Source organism: Hypomesus transpacificus, unplaced genomic scaffold (genome assembly GCF_021917145.1).
Source record: "Hypomesus transpacificus isolate Combined female unplaced genomic scaffold, fHypTra1 scaffold_392, whole genome shotgun sequence".
Taxonomy (NCBI): domain Eukaryota; kingdom Metazoa; phylum Chordata; class Actinopteri; order Osmeriformes; family Osmeridae; genus Hypomesus; species Hypomesus transpacificus.
Window position 1 is genome coordinate 15,001 of NW_025813913.1, and position 24,564 is coordinate 39,564.

At 46.8% G+C, this 24,564-nt stretch overlaps 1 protein-coding gene across 1 annotated transcript in view; it reads left to right on the forward strand.

The window, feature by feature from the left end:
• Positions 1-7,711, forward strand: part of LOC124464711 (cytosolic carboxypeptidase 4-like) — a 17,974-nt gene extending 10,263 nt beyond the window's left edge. The window contains exons 4-6 of the mRNA XM_047016520.1: positions 1-173; positions 2,203-2,360; positions 6,716-7,711. The exon at positions 1-173 is cut by the window's left edge and continues 4 nt beyond it. Coding sequence (XP_046872476.1) covers positions 1-173; positions 2,203-2,360; positions 6,716-6,980 — 596 coding nt within the window. The 3' untranslated portion in view covers positions 6,981-7,711. The remainder of the gene's footprint in view (positions 174-2,202; positions 2,361-6,715) is intronic.
• The last annotated feature ends 16,853 nt before the right edge of the window (positions 7,712-24,564 follow it).

A 24,564-nucleotide genomic window follows, 5' to 3' on the forward strand; every position in this document is an offset into this window, starting at 1 on the left:
TCCCTAAGACCCTGGACCGCATCGCTCCGGCTTTCTCCTTCAACAGCTGTAACTACCATATTGAAAAGTCGCGCCGCGCCACAGCGCGCGTGGTGGTGTGGAGGGAGATAGGGGTTCTACGCAGCTACACCATGGAGAGCACATACAATGGCTGTGACCAGGGCATTTACAAGGTAAACACACGCAGATATGCACACACACACACGCACAAAGAAATACAGCAGGACTGGGTGTGTGTGTTCCCTGCAGTCTAGTGCAGTAGCCTGAATGTTCCCTGATTAGTGATGTCCTCAGAGTGGACAAGACATGAGACGTCAGTCATGGCATGGTGGAGGAGAAGGGGTCGTGGGGGGGTGAGGGGGGGGTCACACTTAATTGGTTCCAGTTAGTGGTCCTGTCTGAGGTCCTGTCTGAGTCCCAGAGCTGTTTGAGGGGTCCAGCAGGTAACAAGAAGTTGAATTACATAACTAAATCACCGACTGGAATTACAACTCTAGTGCTACTGAAGGATTATCAGTGTGTGTGTGTTGAGTGTGTCTGGCATGTATGGTCTGTGTGTTAGTATCGGGGGGGTGTGTGTCTCTTGGTGGGTGCGTGAGGTGTGTGTGTGTGTGTGAGGTGTGTGTGTGTGTCATGGTGTGTGTGTGTGTGTGTGTGTGAGGTGTGTGTGCGTGAGGTGTGTGTGTGTGTGTGTGTGTGCTATGATGGCCTCTTCCTGCCACATCACAATCTTCAAACGACAGGAATTTCCATCACAAAGACGGTTCCTCTAATCACCGCGGCAACGTCATCTCCCACAGAGACATGCTGCTGACTAATGGATATTTCTCTTTCTTTTTTCTCTCCGTTCCTCTTTTCACCCTGTATTAATCCAATCCTGTTTTTCATGAGGACACGCTTGAATGAAGAGGAGGCTGTGGTTGAGATAAATGAACCTAAAACACTTTGGATGAGATTTCTGGAGTGACTTGTGGCACCTCCAGCACAGTGTGGGAAGAGCCATGTTAGACTGGTCTCCCTCCAGCACAGTGTGGGAGGAGCCTGTTAGACTGGTCTCCCTCCAGCACAGTGTGGGAAGAGCCTGTTAGACTGGTCTCCCTCCAGCACAGTGTGGGAGGAGCCTGTTAGACTGGTCTCCCTCCAGCACAGTGTGGGAGGAGCCTGTTAGACCGGTCTCCCTCCAGCACAGTGTGGGAGGAGCCTGTTAGACCGGTCTCCCTCCAGCACAGTGTGGGAGGAGCCTGTTAGACTGGTCTCCCTCCAGCACAGTGTTGGAGGAGCCTGTTAGACTAGTCTCCCTCCAGCACAGTGAGGGAGGAGCCTGTTAGACTGGTCTCCCTCCAGCACGATATGGGAGGAGCCTGTTAGACTGGTCTCCCTCCAGCACAGTGTGGGAGGAGCCTGTTTGACTGTTCTCCCTCCAGCACAGTGTGGGAGGAGCCTGTTAGACTGGTCTCCCTCCAGCACAGTGTGGGAGGAGCCTGTTAGACTGGTCTCCCTCCAGCACAGTGTGGGAGGAGCCTGTTAGACTGGTCTCCCTCCATCACAGTGTGGGAGACCAGAACAGGACCGGCGGGGGCCGGCAGCAACATTATTTGATTTTGTAATAATCATTAGACTGTCTGGTACTGTTAATCACATGATAAATGTTTGTTATCAATACTTTGGCTCAAGGCCAAATTTACTTTGCTATTTTTTACTGACTAACAAGAGATTAATAAAAAAAGTGTGTCGAGACAAAGAGAGAGGAGATGGCACTGTAGCACTGTGTGTTCATGTGTAATCACACACACACACATACACACACCACCAGCACTGTCTAAATGTCAATCTCCAACGTGCCAATCAGCGCGAGCGATGGAACAGTGGTAATTGCATGAAATGTCTCTGTGCCAAAACATCTGACATTTGAGGAGTCAGCGACAAGGTGCATGCTAGTCAGCATCTGGATGTGTGTGTGTGTGTGTTTGTGTGTGTGTAGTCTCTGCAGAGCAAACATGGTCAGCATTGATTGACCAGAGCAAACACACAGGCTGCATGCTGCATGTCAAAGTGCTCGAGGTCTACATTATTGAACAGCGATACCTCCCTCTCTACCCCTTCTTCCCCCTTTCTCTCTCTATCCTTCTCACATCTCCATCCATCTTCCCTCCCTCTCTCTCTGTACCTCCTCCCTCTGCCTTTGTGTGTGTGTGTGAGCAGGGCCTGCAGACAGGCACAAGAGAGCTTCAGGAGATGGGCTTGAAGTTCTGCCAGAGCCTGCTGTCGCTCCGTAGAAACACCTCGTCCAGACTGCTCTCCTCCGACCACGCCGCTATCCTGGACCTGGACCACAGCTCCCTCGACCACAAGTCACACAAGTCAGTGTGTGTGTGTGTGTGCTACTGTGTCACTTTAGAGTCAGGATGTGCTGTGTGTGTGTGCTGTGTATGTGTGTGTATTTTAGATATGTGCCGTCTGCAATGCTGTGTAACAATTTAGGTGTTCTTACACACCAAGCGATCAGGTTTACACCAAGCTGCGTGTCCTACCTTACACACCGATGACCAGGCGCTTGATTAGATGTGCCTGCTCTCAGAAAGGCCCCCTGTTGGGATCTCACATATATATCATTATACAGTATTATTTCCACCCTATATAGTCCACAGACCGATGCTGTAGGACTGTGTACTTCGTGGCCAAAAGATCTTCGTAGGCAGGCGCGGACAGAGGGTAGGATTGGAGGGGCGTTTTTTCAACCAAAAGCAACAAGTACAAGTGCAGTAACTAGTTTGGAAGTAATTCAGTGTTTTATGTCAAACCTACAAAGGTACGGTATGGCTTCTGTTTTGCTGAAGGGATCTGAACAGACTTATAAATAGTGCATATAGAAAGTAGAGCTGAATATCAAGGAAACTAGATTTTGGAATTTCCTTGGAAAATATTTCCTATGTTTAATCTCTCCAAACTTTCTCAATCTCTTTTTTCTCTAATTCAATCTTTCTCCATTCTAACTTCATTTCCCCCACTCTCAGGCTCTTTGTAGATAACTAATTAAGCATCTTTCAGCGAGGATCAAACACTGTTTGGGTTAACATGAGGGAATCCAGTAGCTGTGATATTTCACTCTCAAGTTTAAGAAACCGTGGATTTATTTATTTAAAATTTTATTGCACATTGCAATATTTATAACTGTTTGTCAGACTTTCATATAGGAGCTTTGCCCAGCAGGAGACTTAACATCAACACGTCTCTGGGTCAGACACTGCTACTCATGCCTACTTTCAGACCTAGTGGATAGCCTGTCAACATGACTTGATTTTGGCTGATGTCCAAGTGACAGAAATGACTAAAGTACACACATCCTTTACTCAAGTAGAAGTACAGATACTCAAGTTTTAAAAGACAATTTGAAGTAATGACTACACTTTTTCCCTCAAGTTAGTCATAATCGGTGTAATAACGGTGTAATAAAGGTGTAATAACAGTGTAATAAAGGTGTAATAACGGTGTAATAACGGCGTAACAACAGTGTAATAACAACATAACAGTGTGGTGACAGTGTTATTTCCACTTTGTAGATACAAATGAACTACTACGTCAGTAATTACACGTAAAACTTGAGTAACATTGGTCTTTTTCAGTAACACAAACTTCTACTGCCCCTTTACAACATCCACTTAAACTTTAGTAATAACCTACACCGCTAACTCTTAATATCATTTAATAAAACAGTTGAAGATGGGTTAAACTCACTCCTCAGGTATGTGTATAGGCCACCCAACGCAAAACGTTGGCTTTTTGTTGGCGTAGCGGTAGTGTTTGCGCTTGAGGATTCAGAGGTGGCGGGTTCAAACCCAGGTGAGGGCGAACATCAGCCATGTACCTTCCGACAGGGGCGTGGCCACGCCTGTTACACTATTAGTCACATGGTCGTTAATGTAACTTGTTGCTATGTAGTTACATTGTTGTTAATGTAACCTTAATGGAAAGGGTTGCCGCACTTTTTTCTCCAAAAGTTTGATCACAACTTGGGTGACACTGAAGCCTCTGATTTTCCAAACCAAAGCTTCTCTTAGGTTTATCAAGATCATCTTTCCGTTGGAAGCTAATAACTATTTAGGAATTAATTACGGTGTGTGAATGGCGCCGAATGAATCAATAAGCCCTCACGATCATGGGGCATGACGGAGGAAGAGCAGCTCTGATTGAGGTTCTACGAGTAATTATCTCTGCTGCCGGATGAGACATTTCAGGGAGCTGAGATGAGATGAGAGAGGAAGGAGAGATTTAATGCTCACCTGGCTTCACATTAGTAACCCCTCATGGTCATTAGATAATTGTAATTTTTTCTTATTATTATTTCTTCTTGTGCTGAGACCTTCTCATCTCTTTCGTAAGGTCCTTCTATAGCAGGGGTGTCATGTTATCAAATCCGGGAGTCAGATGGCTGAGCGGTTAGGGAACCGGGCTAGTAATCTGAAGGTTGCTAGATCGATTCCTGGCCGGGCCAAATGACGTTGTGTCCTTGGGCAAGGGGGGACTGTCTCTGTACTTACAGTAAGTCGATCTGGATAAGAGCGTCTGCTAAATGACTAAATGTAAATCCCACTGAGTAATGCTTTAGTGTTGTCCTTTTTACAAGCAAGAGGGATTCTCAGATGCCCACAGATCAGCACCTATAACCACCCTTCACCCTGGGACGTAATACTTCGCTTTGCTCTCTATTTTTTGTATTCTTTTTTTTATGAGTGTTCAGGATGGAAAGTCCAAAAATACATTTGTGAAGCGTAATTGCAACACCAGTCGCTGAGGAGGTTACAATATAAACCAAATGTGCTCTTATCAAATTGAAGGAAAAGTGGCCGATGAAATAATGTTTTCTATTAAACAGTAGTTTAGAAGAGAATGTTCCTTCGTATAGTCTGCGACTGGTACACTCAGAACTATGTCAAGAGTGTTCCTTTAGAAATTAAACAGAACGTCTTGTTTGGGTCTTATTTTCACCTAGTGCTTTCTGATTAAAACACTCTTAGGCAAGCCATGGTACGTTTAAATCCCTTTTCTATAGTCAAAAGAGAAAATTAACTTGTTAGCAAACTATCAGTCCTGCCAACTCTTGTTTTGGTGATCAGTAGAGAGGGGATTAACCTATTGTATCTCTGCTCTGAGGTCAAATCAAATAAGAAATAATGTGTATAGATCATAGGTCTTTCTAAAAGCTAAGGGCTTTAAAGATTAGCACCTATAACCATCTAACAACTTCACCACAACCCAACACTCTCAAACCAACATTAAGCAATCATAACAGTATTTCAGTCAAGATTGAGGGACATTCCCCCCGAGGCAAGTAGGGTGAAGTGCCTTGCCCAAGGACACAACGTCAATTGGCACAGCCGGGAAGCAAACCAGCGACCTTCTGATTACCAGCCCGATTCCCTAACCGCTCATCCATCTGACTTCCTGACCCCCCACCTGCATGCAGAGTTGTCTGAGCAAGGCTTTGAGACAGAGTTGTCTGAGCAAGGCTTTGAGACAGAGTTGTCTGAGCAAGGCTTTGAGACAGAGTTGTGTAGAACATGTCAGTGTGGCTGACAGCTGTTCAGTCACTGGTCACATGATGAGATTGTAATGTATGTGGAGTCCTGTATTCATCAGCATGGTAACAGTCCCCATGGTAACAGTCCCCAGATCATCACCAGTGTCTGCAGGAGTCCACTAGTTGATGTGATCTATACATGTTGTGGCTCCCTCATATTCTGGAAGTGAAACTTGAACATAGACTATTTTTTATTTTAATTTTATTCTCAACCCCTCCCTGTGATACTTCAAAGTACCTCGGAATGGAACTCATGCATCACAAAAACCTTTTTTTAACTAAGAGGAGCAAAAAACCTTGAGTATTGACTTTAGAGGTTTAGCTACACTTTAAGATGTGAGCACTCAGGGTGTCAAAGAGCAAGCTTCTCAGTGGCAAAACAAAGTTATCTCTTAACACACAAGGATAATATTCGCAGATATCACTTTGTACTTTACGCTCTGAACAGTCATATCCAGTGGGGTTGTTTAGCCTTACCTCCGGTTAAATCCTCCCTCATAGGAGAAACTGGTAAAATACCCAGACTCTGACATAGCTGAGGGGCTGTGTGTGTAAACCCTTGTTTTTGTGAGTGTGCTTGCACGCATCTGTGTGCAAGCTTTTGTGAGAGTGTGAGAGTGCGTGTGTGTGAGTGTGTGTGTGAGGGCGGGCAGGCGGGCGTATGAGTGTGTAGAAGGTGTAAATCAGTGTTCCTGTCACATCCTGGTTCCCCCTGGATCCTAGTGTTCTCTAATCTGATTACTGTAGAGCTCCGTGCTGTCTGTCCATCACACACACACACACACACAGGCCTGGCTGGAGGTCAGGGGCTCCTTCACAGACGTGCTGCTGGAATGCTGAGCTCTGTTTTTCTGGCCTCCCTCTGACTTTGCCCGTCTTCTCCCTCCATCTACTACGCCTTTTCTCTCTGCCTTCCTTCCTCCTCCCTCTCCTTTTCTCTCTCCCCTCCCCCTCTCCTTTTCCCTCTCCCCTCCCCCTCTCCTTTTCCCTCTCGCCTCCCCCTCTCCTTTTCCCTCTCGCCTCCCCCTCTCCTTTCCCTCTCGCCTCCCCCTCTCCTTTTCTCTCTCCCCTCCCCCTCTCCTTTTCTCTCTCCCCTCCCCCTCTCCTTTCCCTCTCGCCTCCCTCCCTCCCCTCCAGCTGTTTTGAGGATGACGAGCCGGCGTGTGCAGAGGAGATTGAGTACCTGGGGGAAAGCTGCCCCGCTCCTAGCGCGGCCGAGCTGGACGCGGAGGTGAACGGCAACACCTCCAGCGCTGAGGAGGAAGAGGAGGAGGAGGGGGGGGAGGAAACACCTCGCAGAGGACAGCGGCGTTCTGCCGTTAGGGCCCGCCTCTTCCCTCACCTGATTGGCTCCAGCTCTTTGGAGGCTCTCAGCATCAATAACAAACAGTACCTGAGCTAAGGTCCACACACGAACAACAATTTTTATAATCTTTTTATTTTTTATTATTAATATTTAAGTACAGACACTAAAACTCGAAAAGCACTTATTGTGAATAAATTACTTTTGTATAACTTTTTAATTTGGATATCGATAATGAATTATAAATGGCTGCCTTGTAGTCTTCCCTGGGCTTGAACTACACGGACATGCTGTGTGTGTGTTTGTGTGTGCGTGCCTGCATCATATAATATGTACACTTTGTGATGTTGTGTGTGTGTGTGTGTGTGTCTATCATATACACTGTATCTGTGCTGTTGTGTGCGTGTGTGTAGCATATATGTCATGGTACCGGTAGGTTCTAAATAATCTATAAGATCATATTTCTGTCTGTTCATAGCAAATGTATAAAACACATTTGAAGTAGGGGTGGTGCTGATAGCCTAGTACTTCCTATGCTTTGTTATTTAAAGGTCCAGAGAACCAGCGTGACTCTGGACAGGTTTACTACTGTACATGTTGTGCCGTAAGCCTGTGTTATACGTCTGATCCAGTACTGGGAGGAAAAATAACCAACTTTTTTTGTTGTTGCAATGTGCATTTACGTTTCGTAATGAAGATTTCTTAGGATGGTGGCCTGTCTCATCTCCAGGTTATCCACATGAGATGTTTCTTAATACAGCTTTGATGAGTGATTTGCAAGAGATCTGCAATAAACTCCTGTCTCCTCTTGTCCCTGTGTCGAATTGAAAACAGTCAATTGGCTAAATTAGTTACAATTTTAAATCCAGCTACAGGTGTACACACACACACTCAAATGTACAGGAACACACGACACAAAAAGACGCACGCACATGCTCCATCACAGTCATTTGTAAAGCGTCAGTAAAGTTCTCACAGCACTTGCATACTACCTGCCATCTAGCCAATGAGGCGTTAGCCATATTGGTAACACTTTAGATGAGCTCACCAAATTCATAATGTATTAACCAATTTGTTACTTATTAGTTAACGTTTTGTTCACCATTAGTTATTTGTTGTTCATACAAAATGTATCATTAGTAAAGCATTAGCAAAGCTAAACCCTAACCAAAACTTAAACCCTAAACCCTAGCCCTAAACCCAAACCCTAACCCTAACTGTGTGAACAAATGCTTTACTAATGATACATTTCATATAAACAATAAATAACTAATGGTGAACAAACCTTCAACTAATAGGTAACAAATTGGTTAATAAATTATGAATTTGGTGAGCTCATCTAAAGTGTTACCACCATATTTACTACATAGCTTTGCTAATAGTAACATTGTAGGTAAGGTATTTAAGTGAATAATGTACAGTAATGAAGTGTAGGTACATAGCAGTAACTACAATGTAAATAGTTGGCAGTTATGTAAAGTTTTACACTACTTTGGATTAAGAGGGATGACTGAAGTGATAGGTGTGTCTGTGAGGCCCTCTGATTGGAGGAGCCTCAATAAGTCTTCATTACTTCCTGGAGGTCAACTTTGTTTTACAAAAAACAATAGGTGGTAAACGAGAAGATAAAACATTTAAGTAAACCATTTTAGATCATTTATCCAATGAATCATATAGTGGTGAAGCTGTTTTTTCCTCAGTATCTGTACAGAATCCAGCTTCACATCCCTACCTGTCCTCTCCTCCCCTCAGCCTCACCTTCCCCTAACCCCCCTCCCCTAACCCACCTTCCTCCCCTCTACCTTCCTCTCCCCCCCTCCTTCTCCTCCTGTCAGCCTCACCCCCCTCCCTCCCCTAACCCCCCTCCCTCCCCTCTACCTTCCCCTAACCCCCCTCCCCTCTACCTTCCTCTCCCCCCCTCCCTCTCCTTCCCTCAGCCTCACCCCCCTCCCTCCCCTAACCTCCCTCCCTCTCTTCCCCTCAGCCTCCAGTACAGGACCCAGGCCACCCCCCTCCCTCCCTCCCCCCCTCCTTCTCCTCCCCTCAGCCTCACCCCCCTCCCTCCCTCCCCCCCTCCCTCCCCCCCTACTTCTCCTCCCCTCAGCCTCACCCTCCTCCCTCCCCTAACCTCCCTCCCTCCCTCTTTTCCCCTCAGCCTCCAGTACAGGACCCAGGCCACCCCTCTGCCTCAGATGAACAACTTTCTTATTTAAAGTTCAAGTCTTATTTAAAAATACATACAGATATATTAACAGACTGCACGTATTGCACCCTTGAGAATGTCTCTGACCGGGCATACATTACTAACATTACTAACTTTGTTCAACTTTTGGCAAACTCTTATTCGGCAGGGCTGAAAAGCTGCAGGCTGATATTAGCAGGCGTTCAGTGTTGCTAAACACTGATTGTGGATCGTTCTGTCTTGGTCAGAGTGTAACCAGCTGGGCAGAACTCCAGCTGTAGGGCCTGACTGTGTCTGACTCCTACTAGTACCACGGGTGGATGCGACTGCCCCCCCTTCAGCCATGTTGGAAAGAAATACGGCGTAAGTGCCCTCTTGGATGCTCTTACAGGATATAACATATTATAAAGTTCCCTCTACAGTGGCCCAGTGTGCAAGAACGTGATAGGGTGCCCTTCTAATGGAAACACTGTGATGCATGGCCCTCCAGGGTGCTCCCATGTACCAAAAAAGATGATGAAGTGGCCTCTGAGTGCCCTTTTAATTTTCTGCGCCCCTGGCCCTCAGACAGTCTGAGTTTGCCACCGGATAGTACACACACACTCTCTCTCTCTCTCAGCCTCACAGTCATACACACTCTCACACACTCTCTCTCAAACACACACCTAGCTCTAAGCCATCACACACACACACACACACAGTGTGACAGAGGAGATGTCAGGTCCCATATAGGTCCGCTGTGGTGTTGTGCTGGTTCGAGAGGAGGAGAATCATTCTGTTTATCTACAGTAGAGGAGAGCGGTGCAGTCATTAAAAGACCGTGATTAAAACTCAAGGGTTTTTTGATGGTGCCGCATTGCTGGTTCAGCACAACACATAAACACCCCGAAGGCATGTTGTTTATGTTTGTTTTAGAAAAGTGTATTCAGGTTCAATTCGAATGATTTCTGCAAAAATTATGTATTTTTTGCTCAGGCTTTTGTTACGTCTGAGACTAACGAGGATAAATGTCCTTGTCGGGGGAAACATGCAGAGTTCAGTTTGTGTTTGTGTTGGTTTATTTAACTGCTAGTGAAACCCGTTGGCTTCTGATTCAGAAAGAAATGCATGTGCATAATCTGTAATATACTGCGTTAAATTCAAATACATTTAAAGGGTTCTTTTACCTTTAATCCTTACTGGTAAATGACGAAAAGTTTAGATTTTTCGAGGGATGTCACTAGAAAGAATTCCGATGTTAGAGGTGGAGAGAGATGGAGAGAGATGGAGAGAGATGGAGAGAGATGGAGAGAGATAATGATACACTGGGGATTAGAGGCACATGAAGACTGACGCAAATACATGGTTTGGATCTCAATCAGAGATTTGATGCATTTGTGAAGCTGAATGCCAATGAGTTGGATACTATGGCCATTAAGGAAATAATTTAGACTGTCCTCACATAAACACATGAAATGTTCACACACATTAATAACTAGACACAATACAGCTATGCCCTGAAATACACTCCCCATGTAATGTCTGTTCTGTCTATCCCAGCATCAAATGATTCACCTGGACACACACACCTGATCTCACTCACACATACACACACCTGATCACACACACACACCTGGTCACACAAACACCTGGTCACACACACGTGTCAGCTGCCAGGGAGCGTGCACGTGTTAACAGCCAGGGAGCGTGCACGTGTTAGCTGCCAGGGAGCGTGCACGTGTTAACAGCCAGGGAGCGTGCACGTGTTACCTGCCAGGGAGCGTGCACGTGTTACCTGCCAGGGAGTGTGTACGTGTTAGCTGCCAGGGAGCGTGCACGTGTTAGCTGCCAGGGAGCGTGCACGTGTCAGCTGCCAGGGAGCGTGCACGTGTTAGCTGCCAGGGAGCGTGCACGTGTTACCTGCCAGGGAGTGTGTACGTGTTAGCTGCCAGGGAGCGTGCACGTGTTACCTGCCAGGGAGTGTGTACGTGTTAGCTGCCAGGGAGCGTGCACGTGTTAGCTGCCAGGGAGCGTGCACGTGTCAGCTGCCAGGGAGCGTGCACGTGTTAGCTGCCAGGGAGCGTGCACGTGTCAGCTGCCAGGGAGCGTGCACGTGTTAGCTGCCAGGTACTCCCAGCTACATCACCTGGGTCACATGTTCCCGCTGTGGCTAAGCGAGTGCTCTCCCCACTCAGACAGAGAGCAGATGCTTCCCTCTGAAGCCAGCTTTCAACATGCATCGTGAATAAGAATTAATGTCAGAACATTAGGCAAGGTTTTAATAAGTCAGGAATATCCACAGCAAGATATTTTATGAATATTGCATGATGGAAGAACTCTCCTCCAGTGTGTGTCCTGAAACTGCTATTGGCTGAAGGCACAGCTCGAGTGTGTGTCCTGAAGCTGCTATTGGCTGAAGGCACAACTCCAAGGTGGTTGTGTTGCATTCTGCAAACTTCAGATGTGATGCCTTAGAAACTGCTTTGAAACCAATAAAAAATGATAATTGGTGTTATGGTTTTGATTGATGCTGTGTGATGTAGGTATACACACACACATCACATAAACATTGGCATGTAGACACAAACATTCAAGTTTCCACTAACACATACACACACACATGCACAAAAATGGGCACATGCACACACAAAATCTTCATCTCTGACTCTACAGTGAGGTGCAGTCTGTTACTGTCATATCAGAACAGCAACATCTCTAGAAAGCATTAGTTAGGCTTTAGACTGGGGAGCAGGGAGAGAAGACACAGAGACACAGGGAGGGAGGGAGGGAGGGAGGGAGGGAGGGAGGGAGGGAGGGAGGGAGGGAGGGAGGGAGGGAGGGAGGGAGGGAGGGAGGGAGGGAGGGAGGGAGGGAGGGAGGGAGGGAGGGAGGGAGGGAGGGCAAAACAAAAGAGAGGAATGGGAGGAATGACAGAGAAAAAATATAAATGAAAAATTGGAAAAATAGAGAGAGTAAGGATGAGAGAGAAAAAGAGATGAGATGTGAGATAGTGAGAGGGATAGAGAAGGAGGGGGGAGAACCATGAGAGGCACATTCCTGAGCAGCTAAGTTAGATGGTTGACTACCAGAGCTGTGGTTGGCAGCTCGGAGAGCCAATGAAACATGAAATTGAATTAGAATCCCTAAGTTACCGAGGCAACATAGTCTCAGTCCTGGTGATGGACTTCTAGTACTCTCTTCCTCCACTGGGATCCTTTCATCCTCACCTCATCCCTACCTCCACCAGCATCCCATCATCATCCCTCCTCCTCCACCAGCATCCGATCATCATCCCTCCTCCTCCACCAGCATCCCATCATCATCCCTCCTCCTCCACCAGCATCCCATCATCATCCCTCCTCCTCCACCAGCATCCCATCATCATCCCTCCTCCTCCAATTCCTCGAATTGTCCAAAATGTTTTACACGGCTAAATAAACGTCTCTTAAGCGGTCATGATACACGTGACAAGCTGCCGATCCAGAGATCCCAACTCCATTGTCAAATGTCAAAAAGACTTTACTAACTGACTACAGTATCACAACCTGAAAAACAGAATGCCATTGTGCTGAGAACATTTTTGAAGCTAAAACAAAACGTTTTTTTTTCTTTGCTGTGTCTATTGTCTTCACAGTCAATGGCTGGAACATGCTTCATCTCTACAAATGATCACATACAACTAGGCCTATACATCCAAATATATGAATTTACATGGATATTACTTCCTTGAAGACTTACATGAACTCAGCTCTGAACAATGAAATGCTTTTGGATTAATATGAGCAGGGGCGGTCCTAGCACATTTGGCGCTCTAGGCGAGCTCCCCCCCCCCCCCCCTCCCCCCCCCCCCCCCCCCCCCCCCCCCCCCCCCCCCGCCCCTAAAAATGTCAAGTCTATGCTGAACTACGCTCCGGCCACGCCCCCCTGTTCAACGGTGCACACACGGTGCACGGTCACATTCACTCCCTCATCGCCTGCAAATAATGTTTTTTTAGTCTTCTGTTCTGTTGATGCCTGGCAAACAACAATCTTAGAAGTGTACTCATATTAGGGGGTGTGATTTGCACTTCAGGGCCACCGTACATATTCACTCATTTTAAGCAATCAATCTCCCTGAACAAAATTAGACAAAACGGAATTCACCAAAATGTCGTGACACATCGAAAATGATGCAAATTGCGGTAGGCCTACAGCTGAACTTGAACTGATGTTTCGACTGAATGACAATAACAAGGAACGTCAGAAGTCACTGGCTAGCTAGCGTTAGCTAACTATCTGGCAATATTACATACAATCCATTCGCTAAAGTTGACAATACAACACTTGGATTTTTACCAGTATTCCTCACTTGTTGACAAATTGCCGTGTTTGTCTTCCTTAATGCCTAATGCAACAACACTGCAAATATCTTACTCGTTGCATAGCACACCCATTAGGCATTAAGGACATTAAGGAAGACAAAAACGGCAAGTATTGGGTGTGCTATGCAACAAGTAATATTTGTAGTGTTGTTGCACTGGCTAATTGGCTATATATGTGAGCCCCTATTTTAATCGTGTTTTTTTGTATAACGTAGTATAAATGGACATCATTTTTTATATAGGCTACTGTAAAATCCTTAAAGAACTAGGTTATGTGACAGGGAGTAGAAAAACGTTCAATGATAAGGTACATCTTTTCTTCTTAACTCCACTAAAGTGCCCGGGGCAATTCACGCATTCATGAACCGTTTTCTTATCTGGAATTCATCATAGGCTAAGACTAGAATTTAAGGATTTACCTTTCGCCTTTGCACATTTCTCTTATTCTTCCTTTCTTTTCTTAAATTTCGCCCTGGATGGCTTTTGCCTCTTCATTATTTCGTTCTCCAAAGTTCTTGAACACGCACACTCTAACCAAACGCCTCACTGTGCTAGCATGTTCTGATAACACCAAGCTTCCTTTTTTAAGGGGACGTATACCTGGCTCATTTTACCCTAATGTTAGATTTATTTTTTGAATGTCAAAATATTGGTTGGAGCTAAAGAAGGGGGGCGCAACAACAAAAAACTGCCCAGCAACAAAAAAATAAAAACTAGGCGACGGCCTATACCGCCTGTAAAGACCGGCCCTGAACATGAGGTTCTGATTATCCTGCCATTAACACCAAATAGCACAATCAAACGTGCCTTCAGAAACACACACACTTTACTGGTGTTGATTTGTTTGGTTGTACCTGTTGGTTGCACTTAGATCTTTTTCTGTACAATTTCTACAAAAATTCACTAATGGTGTGAATGCTTTCAGGGCTAAAACACTGATTGATTTTCTGTTTGTTATCAAGTCCATCATTCAGCCTTAATATATCTTCACATGAAGTTTTCACAGCTACAAACAGTTTGACTTGGAAATGAATGTAAGATTCCCTGCACTTTCTGCCTTCAATGCGAGTTAATCAGAGCACCTTGGCTGTAGTATCTTTCTGGAAGCTTGTTCTCAAGTTCATCAATCTAATCACGTTTGGTTTTCTCCTTGAAGTCTTCTCTGTTTCTCATGATGAGAGAGGTCGTGCTGTTTTGCTGAGACCGCTGTCACAAGCAAGGCCTTTGTTACACCAAGGTTATGAATTCCCTCCACATACTTCAAATTATCACACAAAAGACGCTTTCCTTTGCGTGTGTTTAACCTCTATTTGTCTGTTGCCCTCCCTCCACTGTTGCATTTCAAAGAGAGACAACATTCCACAGGGTTCTCTCCAGACTGTGCTTGTTGTACAATAAAGTATGCCATGAACAAACACATCAAACTAACTGACCTCTCTCAGACCCTCTGTACTCAAGACTGTGGCAGGACAGACGTCAGGGAAATCTCCCCATCTCTTCTCATCTCACTGATGAATATCCTATCCTGACCTGACAATATCATCACAATCATTTTCTTCTCCTTGTCTGGTCTCAGTCATCAGTTTTCCACATGTTGATGCACGAGTCTTTATTTCTTGCCTCCTTAGATTTCGGCAATCCATGTTGAGCTTGAGAGTGTACTGCAGTGGATAATTTGTCTTTTTTTTGTCTAATTGTCTAACAAATAGTCTTTGTCTATTTGTCTAATTTCCTGCGAGTGTCAGTAAGCACTTTCTGCAATCCATTCTGAACTCCCAACTGTTGTTTCTAACTCGTCTTCTTAGATGACACAAGTTCCTTCTGCATTTTGTCTGCAGATAATCTCACATGAAATTGACATGCATGGATTGAGATAGTCAATTACGATTCAGTGTTTGCATTAGCCATCGTATCAGGCCTGATAAAACGATCCCTAATTGATGTGGTAACCATAGAAAGATCGTCACACAGAAAAGGAATAACAGGTCTGTCTGTTTGTTGCAGATTCAACAAAGGTGCAACCTTTTTTGAAAACAACAAGTGAGCGTGCATGGGTCTGTGAGTCCGAACCCTCCACTGTGACACAAGCATCTCCTTTCTTTCAGAAGTATGTGATGCCGCTGGAAGATTGGGGACTTAGCCAGCCTCTACTGCATTCACATGTTTCTTCACGTCTGGCAATATCTCAATATTGCTCTCTGTAACTGGGATATCCTCTACCAATCTTGTTGTGCAGAGTTTGAGGGGTGAGACCTTCTGCCTCTAGATCTGCAGTCGTTTATCTCTGTCTGCCAAGACCATATGAGCTTTGGATGCAATGACAACCAGCTCCTGGAGCAAGGGACCAGCTAGTCCATCTGCAGCAACGACAGGGGAGTTAGGCATGAGCCCGGGACCCCACACTGGTTCTGCAGTCCAGACAGACATTTACATTTGATACATTTTGCAGACCCTCACTCAGAGCGACACACACACACAGCACGCAAAGAGAATACAGCGGAAAATCGATGAGCAGAAGTGCTCATTTCTAACAGTGTTTCAGGGGGTCTGAGAGAGGTCAGTTAGTTTGGTGTGTTTGTACCTGGCATAGTGCAAAGTAATTGCATCTTACCTACTGTGCACGGAGCTACAATAATAATATCTCAACTGCCGTATTGCAAAGTACAAAGCAGAGTAACCACAGCTTTGCTAGTGAGGAACTAGGGGTGAATAAACACACCTCTGGTTTATTGACGTCTGAGTAACCAGCCTGCTGGTCGATCAATGAGAGTGTGGATCTGAGGGGGTCGGCTGCAATAGACACGCTGTTTGGTTCTCACGTCAATATCTTGTCGTAGAGAAAGGTGAAGAGGTTGTGAATAATTGATGACTAGTTTGAGGAAAAGTATTTCCCCCCCATCAAGATCCAGGCCAATGCATACAGGATGTGATGTCATCAACACTGTAAGCACTTGGTTGTAGCCATAGATATAAACACTATCTCGTAGATGTCTCGTCCGCGTTGCCGGCCAACGGAGTCGAACGACCGCACATGGCGGCCATCTTGTTACAGTGAACTCGCTCACATAACCATAACTTGCTAAATTTTCAACCGATTTTTAAACGTTTTGGTTTGTTATCAACGTCAGAGATGTATTTATGCCACTACATACTTATGAATAATTATGTAATGAAAAATAAATTAGAATAGAAGTATGCAGTGGCATAGCTACATCTCTGACGTTGATAACAAACCAAACCGTTAAAAAATCGGTAGAAAATTGAGCAAGTTATGGTTATTTAAAAAGTACATGTAGCACTAACCCAATGTTATGGGTGAGCGAGTTCACTGTAGCAAGATGGCCGGCATGCGTTGACGTTCTAGACTCCGCCGTAAGACGGATATACAGTGCCCTCCAAAAGTATTGGAACAGTGAGGCGAATTCCTTTATTTTTGCTGTAGATTGAAAACATTTGGGCTTGACATCAAATAATGAACGTGAGACCAGAGATCAACGTTTCAGCTTTTATTTCCAGGTATTTACATCAGGATCTGATGCACAACTAAGAAAATATCACATTTTGTTTGAATCCACCCATTTGTCATGTGAGCAAAAGTATTGGAACAGATATACTTAAAACATATTTAAGTGAATAAGACTTAATATTTAGTTGCAAATCCTTTGCTTTCAATAACTGCAGCAAGTCTGTGACCCATTGACGTCACCAAACTTTTGCATTCTTCCTTTTTGATGCTTTCCCAGGCTTTCACTGCAGCCTCTTTCAGTTGTTGTTTGTTTTGTGGGGTTCCTCCCTTCAGTCTCCTCTTAAGCAGGTAAAATGCATGCTCTATAGGGTTTAAGTCTGGAGATTGACTTGGCCAGTCTAATACCTTCCATTTCTTGCCCCTGATGAACTCCTTTGTTGTTTTGGCAGTGTGTTTTGGGTCGTTATCTTGCTGCATGATGAAGGCTCTGCCAATCAGTTTGGTTGCATCTTTCCTTAAATTGGCAGACAAAATGTTTCTGTAGACTTCCGAGGTCATTTTGCTGCTGCCATCATGTGTTACATCCTCAATGAAGATTAATGAGCCCGTCCCAGAAGAAGCCATGCAAGCCCAAGCCATGACATTACCTCCACCGTGTTTCACAGATGAGCTTGTGTGTTTGGGATCATGAGCAGTTCCTTTCTTTCTCCAAACTTTAGCCTTTCCATCACTTTGGTAAAAGTTAATCTTTGTCTCATCAGTCCATAAAACTTTGTCCCAGAATTTTTGAGGTTCATCTCTGTACTTTTTGGCAATTTCCAGCCTGGCCTTCCTATTCTTCTTGCTAATGAGTGGTTTGCATCTTCTGGTGTAGCCCTTGTACTTTTGTTCATGAAGTCTTCTGCGAACAGTAGATAGTGATACCTTCACTCCTGCCATCTGGAGGTTGTTGCTGATCTCACTAACAGTTGTTTTAGGGTCTTTCTTTACAGCTCTCACAATGTTTCTGTCATCAACTGCTGATGTTTTCCTTGGTCTACCTGTTCGACGTCTGTTACTTAGTACACCAGTAGTTTTCTTCTTCTTCAGGACATTCCAAATGGTTGTACTGGCTATGGCCAATGTTTCTGCAATGGCTCTGATTGATTTTCCATCTTCTCTAAGACTCACAATTGCTTGTTTTTCACCCAAAGACAGCGCTCTGGTTTTCATGTTGTTTTCACCTCTGAATACAGTCTGCATAGACAAAACCTATCTTACCCAATCTGAACCTGAGTGTAGACATTCAGTGGTATTTATTGATTGAATAATGTATGTAATAGGACACACGCTGGGCAACAAAACACACCTGTCAGTCACATGTTCCAATACTTTTGCTCACGTGACAAATGGGTGGGTTCGAACAAAAAGGTGATATTTTCTAATTTGTGCATCAGATCCTGATGTAAATACCTGGAAATAAAAGCTGAAACGTTGATCTCTGGTTTCACATTCATCGTTTGATGTCAAGCCCAAATGTTTTCAGTCTACAGCAAAAATAAAGGAATTGGCCTCACTGTTCCAATACTTTTGGAGGGCACTGTATATATCTATGGTTGTAGCTACCTGTGCGGCCCACCTGAGTGGGGAACAGTTCTACCAGGAAAGACTTATCAAGCCCATATTAAATAGTATAGCATGTTGGCTGTTTGAATGTGGCTAATATGGGCTGTTCTCTGTGTGTGTTTTTACAGAGCTGTAATGTGTGTAGGTGTGTGTATATGTGCACGCTTTCAGAGCTGTTGTGGTATGTATGTGCGTGTGTGTGTGAGAGAGAGAGACAGAGAGAGAGAGAAAGAGAGAGAGAGAGAGAGAGAGAGAGAGAGAGAGAGAGGGAGAGGAGAGAGAGAGAGAGAGAGAGAGAGAGGGAGAGAGAGAGAGAGAGAGAGTGTTTACTGAGCTGTTGTGGGGTGTGTGTGGGGGGGGGTGAGAGTGTTTACTGAGCTGTTGTGGCGTGTGTGTGTGACAACAGAGCTGTTGTGGTGTGTGTGTGTGACCACAGAGCTGTTGTGTTCAGAGCTGCTGGGAGCTGCAGGCAGAGATTCGTCTCCAACCAGCCCCGACTCTCTGAACATCAAACCTCTTTGGAAAGTCTGAACATTCACACAGTTTGAAATGGCACATATGCAGGGTGTCACACAAATCAAACGCACCCTCCCAGTCTGGGTGAGCGCCCCCCCTCTGGAGAGGAGCTCCTTCCAGCGGCATCACACAGGCAACCTCTAGAGAGAAGCTGTGTTTGTGTTTGAGACAGAAACTGAGAGGGTGAGTGAGAGTGAGTGAGTGAGAAAAATAGTATTTGTGTGTCTATGTCTCTGTGTGTCTCTGTGTGTGTGTGTTTGTTATCCATAGCAGCAGACATAGATGTCAGCATGGATTATAAACCAGACCATGCCATCCCACGAGAGCAGAAACGTGATGCCACACACACTTACTGTCTCTGCAGGAGCAGCCATGGTATCTTTTCCTGCCTCCTTTTTTCCTGCCTCCTGCCTCTTGCCTCCTGCCTCTTACCTCCTGCCTCTTGCCTCCTGCCTCCTGCCTCTTACCTCCTGCCTCTTGCCTCCTGGCTCCTGCCTCCTGCCTCCTGCCTATTGCCTCCTGCCTCCTGCCTCTTACCTCCTGCCTCCTGCCTCTTGCCTCTTGCCTCCTGCCTCCTGCCTCCTGCCTCCTGCCTCCTGCCTCTTGCCTCCTGCCTCCTGCCTCTTACCTCCTGCCTCTTACCTCCTGCCTCCTGCCTCCTGCCTCCTGCCTCTTGCCTCCTGCCTCCTGCCTCTTACCTCCTGCCTCCTGCCTCTTACCTCCTGCCTCCTGCCTCTTGCCTCCTGCCTCCTGCCTCCTGCCTCCTGCCTCCTGCCTCCTCACACAGCTTCTGGAACACGTAGGGCCAGGGGGGCTTGTTCCTCTGATTCTGGCAGAGTCACAGAACACACACACAATCCGCTAGGCTCCATCGGTTTCATCCCAGCTTTTAAGTCCTGTTTATGAGGGTTCAATTTGACATGAATAAACAGTAAGGAGAAGGTTAACTACTTCTGCACCGTTACAGGCAGGGTTATACTGTACGGACCCATTCCATGGATGGATCTCCCTATTTCCATAACTGTGGAGGCAAGCCTTTTTGTTACAGAGAGAGAGAAGTTTACTGTAAGTATTTAAGGGCAATAGATGACTCTCTCTCGACCTGTGGAAGATGCTTCACCTCCACCACTGTCATGTACCCTCTCCTGTCCATTTCCTCTCCACCCACAAACTTCTTGTCCCAACCTCTGCTTCCTGTTGTACTGGTTGATTCCCTTGTTCCCAGCCAGCTGCTTCCTCTACAGTCAGTCTAACTCCATCACTGAGTCTGGCCTTCATCACGCAGCACCACACAGCTGTAATCGTGGGAAGATGATCACACTTAAAGACGAGTTCATTCATGCAAGAAATGACTTCTCCTGGTGTACACATGAAATGCCAACCAAGAAGGCCTGAATTATGAACACCTCCAACACGTTCATATTTAACAAACCGCATAGAAATGAACTTTAAAACATGGAAGGAAAAAAATATGCCAACTAAGTCATGTTTCCTTCTCCCCCTGTGTTAAAATATGGAAGAAGTTAAAGGTTCTTCATGTCTCATGACCCCCTGCTCCTCTCTCCTGCTCCTCTCTCCTGCTCCTCTCCCCTGCTCCTCTCCCCTGCTCCTCTCCCCTGCTCCTCTCCCCTGCTCCTCTTCCCTGCTCCTCTCTCCTGCTCCTCTCCCCTGCTCCTCTCCCCTGCTCCTCTCTCCTGCTCCTCTCCCCTGCTCCTCTCCCCTGCTCCTCTCTCCTGCTCCTTTCCCCTGAAGAGAGGAAGAGAGGCAGGGAGAGGGAGAACATGTGGTGGACCCCCAACAAGCAGATGCAAGGGGGAGAAAAGTCTCGATGGCAGCCCAGTCTACTTGGCCAAGGATAATGACCATGGAGGGGTCTCATGCCCTCCTCCTCTGAGTCACCTATACCAGAGGGCCACACAGAGCGTCATTCTGAGCATGTTACCCTGTCCGAGAGGGATCGACCCAGTCTAGGAGAGAACGGAGGGAAGAGAGAGAGGAGAGGAGAGAGAAAGGGGAGAAGGGAGATAGAGAGAAGGGAGAAACAAAGCAGAGAGAGCTTGAGAGAGGGGGGTAGCAGAGAGAGCTTGAGAGAGGGGGGTGCGCTGCACCCAAGTACTGTAAGAGAGCTGAGGCTCCTCCTCCTCCTCCCCTCTGCAGCAGGAGAAACACAGGGGAGGTGGTGTTACAGGAGACACAGGGAGGTTGTGTTACAGGAGAGACTGAGAGAGGTGGTGTTTACAAGAGAGAGTGAGGGAGGTGTTAACAGGAGTCCAGGCTTGAACAGAGTGCCCTGACCCTGACCTCAGCAGGTAAAGACACAGGAAGGCACCCATCCTGTGACCCGAGCACAGTAACATGAGAAGAGGAGGGAGACACCACAAAACGGTTTCACCTTTGTGTCTCCATATCTCAACTTCAATCCCTCTCTATCTCTTTCTTACCCGTGTTCCTCCTCTACCTCTCTCTCCCCCTCACGCCGTCTCTCTCCCCATATCTTTTATTTCGATTACAGCCATTTCCCCGTCCCCCTCTCCCACTCCCCTCTGAGACCTGAGAGCTGGAACGTTGTTGCACTTTAATCCCGAGGCAATCTGGGGAGGATGCAGGCTGCAGCCGCCTGTCTGTGTTGATGGACGCGGGCGCCCAGGTCTGATCATCACCATTAGACACGGCCCCAGCTCCCAAGGCCCCAGGCTTATTTCTTAGTAGAAGATTGAACCAATCAAGGGCAGCTTTCAAGTTAATGCAACCTGTTTGCAGTGCTGAAAGATGGAGGAAGGAGAGGGAGGAGGGTGAGGGAGGGAGGGAGAGACAGAGGGAGGGGTAGAGAGAGGGGTAGAGAGAGACAACCTAGCCATGTGGGAACAGCAGATAATGTCTGGATTGTAACAACAATGTGTAAAGGTTTCTCAGTTTGTCAGCTTAAAGCTGGACATTTGAAGTGTAACTAAACACCTCATTTTCCGCCCACCTCTTCATATAAAACAAATATTTCCGGTGCAAGGTTGGGATATTTTCTCTTAAACATTCAGTTATGGAGGCAGATAGGTTAAAACACTTTTGATGTTGCATTTATGTGACTTTATTTTGCTACCAGTTCACCAACGCCCCCCCGATCCCTCCCTTCTCACCCCCCTGATCCCTCCCTCCTCACCCCCCCGATCCCTCCCTCCTCACCCTCCCGATCCCTCCCTCCTCACCCACCCTGATCCCTCCCTCCTCACCCCCCCCCCCCTGATCCCTCCCTCCTCACCCCCCCTGATCCCTCCCTCCTCACCCTCCCGATCCCTCCCTCCTCACCGCCCCCCTGATCCCTCCCTCCTCACCCCCCACCTGATCCCTCCCTCCTCACCGCCCCCCTGATCCCTCCCTCCTCACCCCCCCTGATCTCTCCCTCCTCACCCTCCCGATCCCTCCCTCCTCACCGCCCCCCTGATCCCTCCCTCCTCACCCCCCCCCCTGATCCCTCCCTCCTCACCGCCCCCCTGATCCCTGCCTCCTCACCCCCCCCTGATCTCTCCCTCCTCACCCTCCCGATCCCCTCCCTCCTCACCGCCCCCCCTGATCCCTCCCTCCTCACCCCCCTGATCCCTCCCTCCTCACCGCCCCCCTGATCCCTCCCTCCTCACCCCCCTGATCCCTCCCTCCTCACCCCCTGATCCCTCCCTTCTCACCACGATCCATTGCTCCCTCATCACATTCCAGTAAGCAGACCAGCTGCTGTGGCCAGTGGAACAGAAGCCACTGGGGCCACAGACTGCACACAGAGCAGATACCTGTCATTGACGCTGGAGCTGGGGGCAGCTGGAGGGGGACTGCCTGCTGTTTCATGTCTGGCCAATAGGGGCACTAGAGACATAAACAACTACAGCAGGGTGAAGAGAAAAGGAGAGAAGGGAGAGTTGAGTACAATGAAAGCCAGAGGAGAGAGGGAGAGAGAGGGAGAGAGAGAGGGAGGGAGGGAGAGAGAGGGAGAGAGAGAGAGATAGGGAGAGTTAGGGAGAGAGGGAGGGAGGGAGGGAGGGAGGGAGGGAGGGAGGGGGAGGGAGGGAGGGAGGGAGGGAGGGAGGGAGGGAGGGAGGGAGGGAGGGAGAGAAGGAGAGAGCGTAGGATTAAACCAAGAGAGGGAGAGAAGGAGAGAGAGTAGGATTAAACCAAGGAGAGAGAGTTGGGGGAAACCAGAGAAAAGAGAGAACAGAGAGGAGGGTGTGCATAGCATCATAATCTTGTCTCAGGTTATAGATTTCGTTTTTTCACCAAATAATAATTTATGTATAAACAATTAAATTTTTATGACATCTGAAGTCTCTGTCAAATATTAACTTTTTCTGCCATTTCTACACTCTTATCGACTTCTCACGGACGAAGACAAGCTCCTTTGTGAAAAAGGCAGATAAACTAGTGATATAAAAAATCAATGACAAGTTCAGCGAAACGAAAACCATTCAGGTCACATACAGTAGAGAACAGCTGTTCTCTAACATTCCCTCCAGCCTCGCGCTGGGTCTGAACAGGTCCTTCTTCCCTCTCTTCCCTCCACTGCTAATTGGTTTGGTCAGGGAAACAATATTGATCCCTCCAGTTAATTGTTCGCTTAAGCGAGCGCTCCCAGAGGTCCTCTCTACAGGACTACAGACTGGTCCTCTCTCTACAGGACTACAGACTGGTCCTCTCTCTACAGGACTACAGACTGGTCCTCTCTACAGGACTACAGACTGGTCCTCTCTCTACAGGACCACAGACTGGTCCTCTCTCTACAGGACTACAGACTGGTCCTCTCTCTACAGGACTACAGACTGGTCCTCTCTACAGGACTACAGACTGGTCCTCTCTCTACAGGACCACAGACTGGTCCTCTCTCTACAGGACTACAGCCTGGTCCTCTCTCTACAGGACTAAAGCCTGGTCCTCTCTCTACAGGACTACAGACTGGTCCTCTCTCTACAGGACTACAGACTGGTCCTCTCTACAGGACTACAGACTGGTCCTCTCTCTACAGGACCACAGACTGGTCCTCTCTCTACAGGACTACAGACTGGTCCTCTCTCTACAGGACTACAGACTGGTCCTTTCTCTACAGGACCACAGACTGGTCCTCTCTCTACAGGACTACAGACTGGTCCTCTCTCTACAGGACTACAGACTGGTCCTCTCTACAGGACTACAGACTGGTCCTCTCTCTACAGGACCACAGACTGGTCCTCTCTCTACTGGACTACAGACTGGTCCTCTCTCTACTGGACTACAGACTGGTCCTCTCTCTACAGGACTACAGACTGGTCCTCTCTCTACAGGACTACAGGACTACAGACTGGTCCTCACTCTACAGGACTACAGTTACAGACTGGTCCTCTCTACAGGACTACAGACTGGTCCTCTCTCTACAGGACTACAGACTGGTCCTCTCTCTACAGGACTACAGACTGGTCCTCACTCTACAGGACTACAGTTACAGAAATGCTCTACTTCTCTGTTGGACATGAAAAACAAATAATCAGAACAGCATAATTTAATATATGTAATAATAATAATATGTATTTTTTTTTATGTATTTATACGTTATTAAATGTGTAA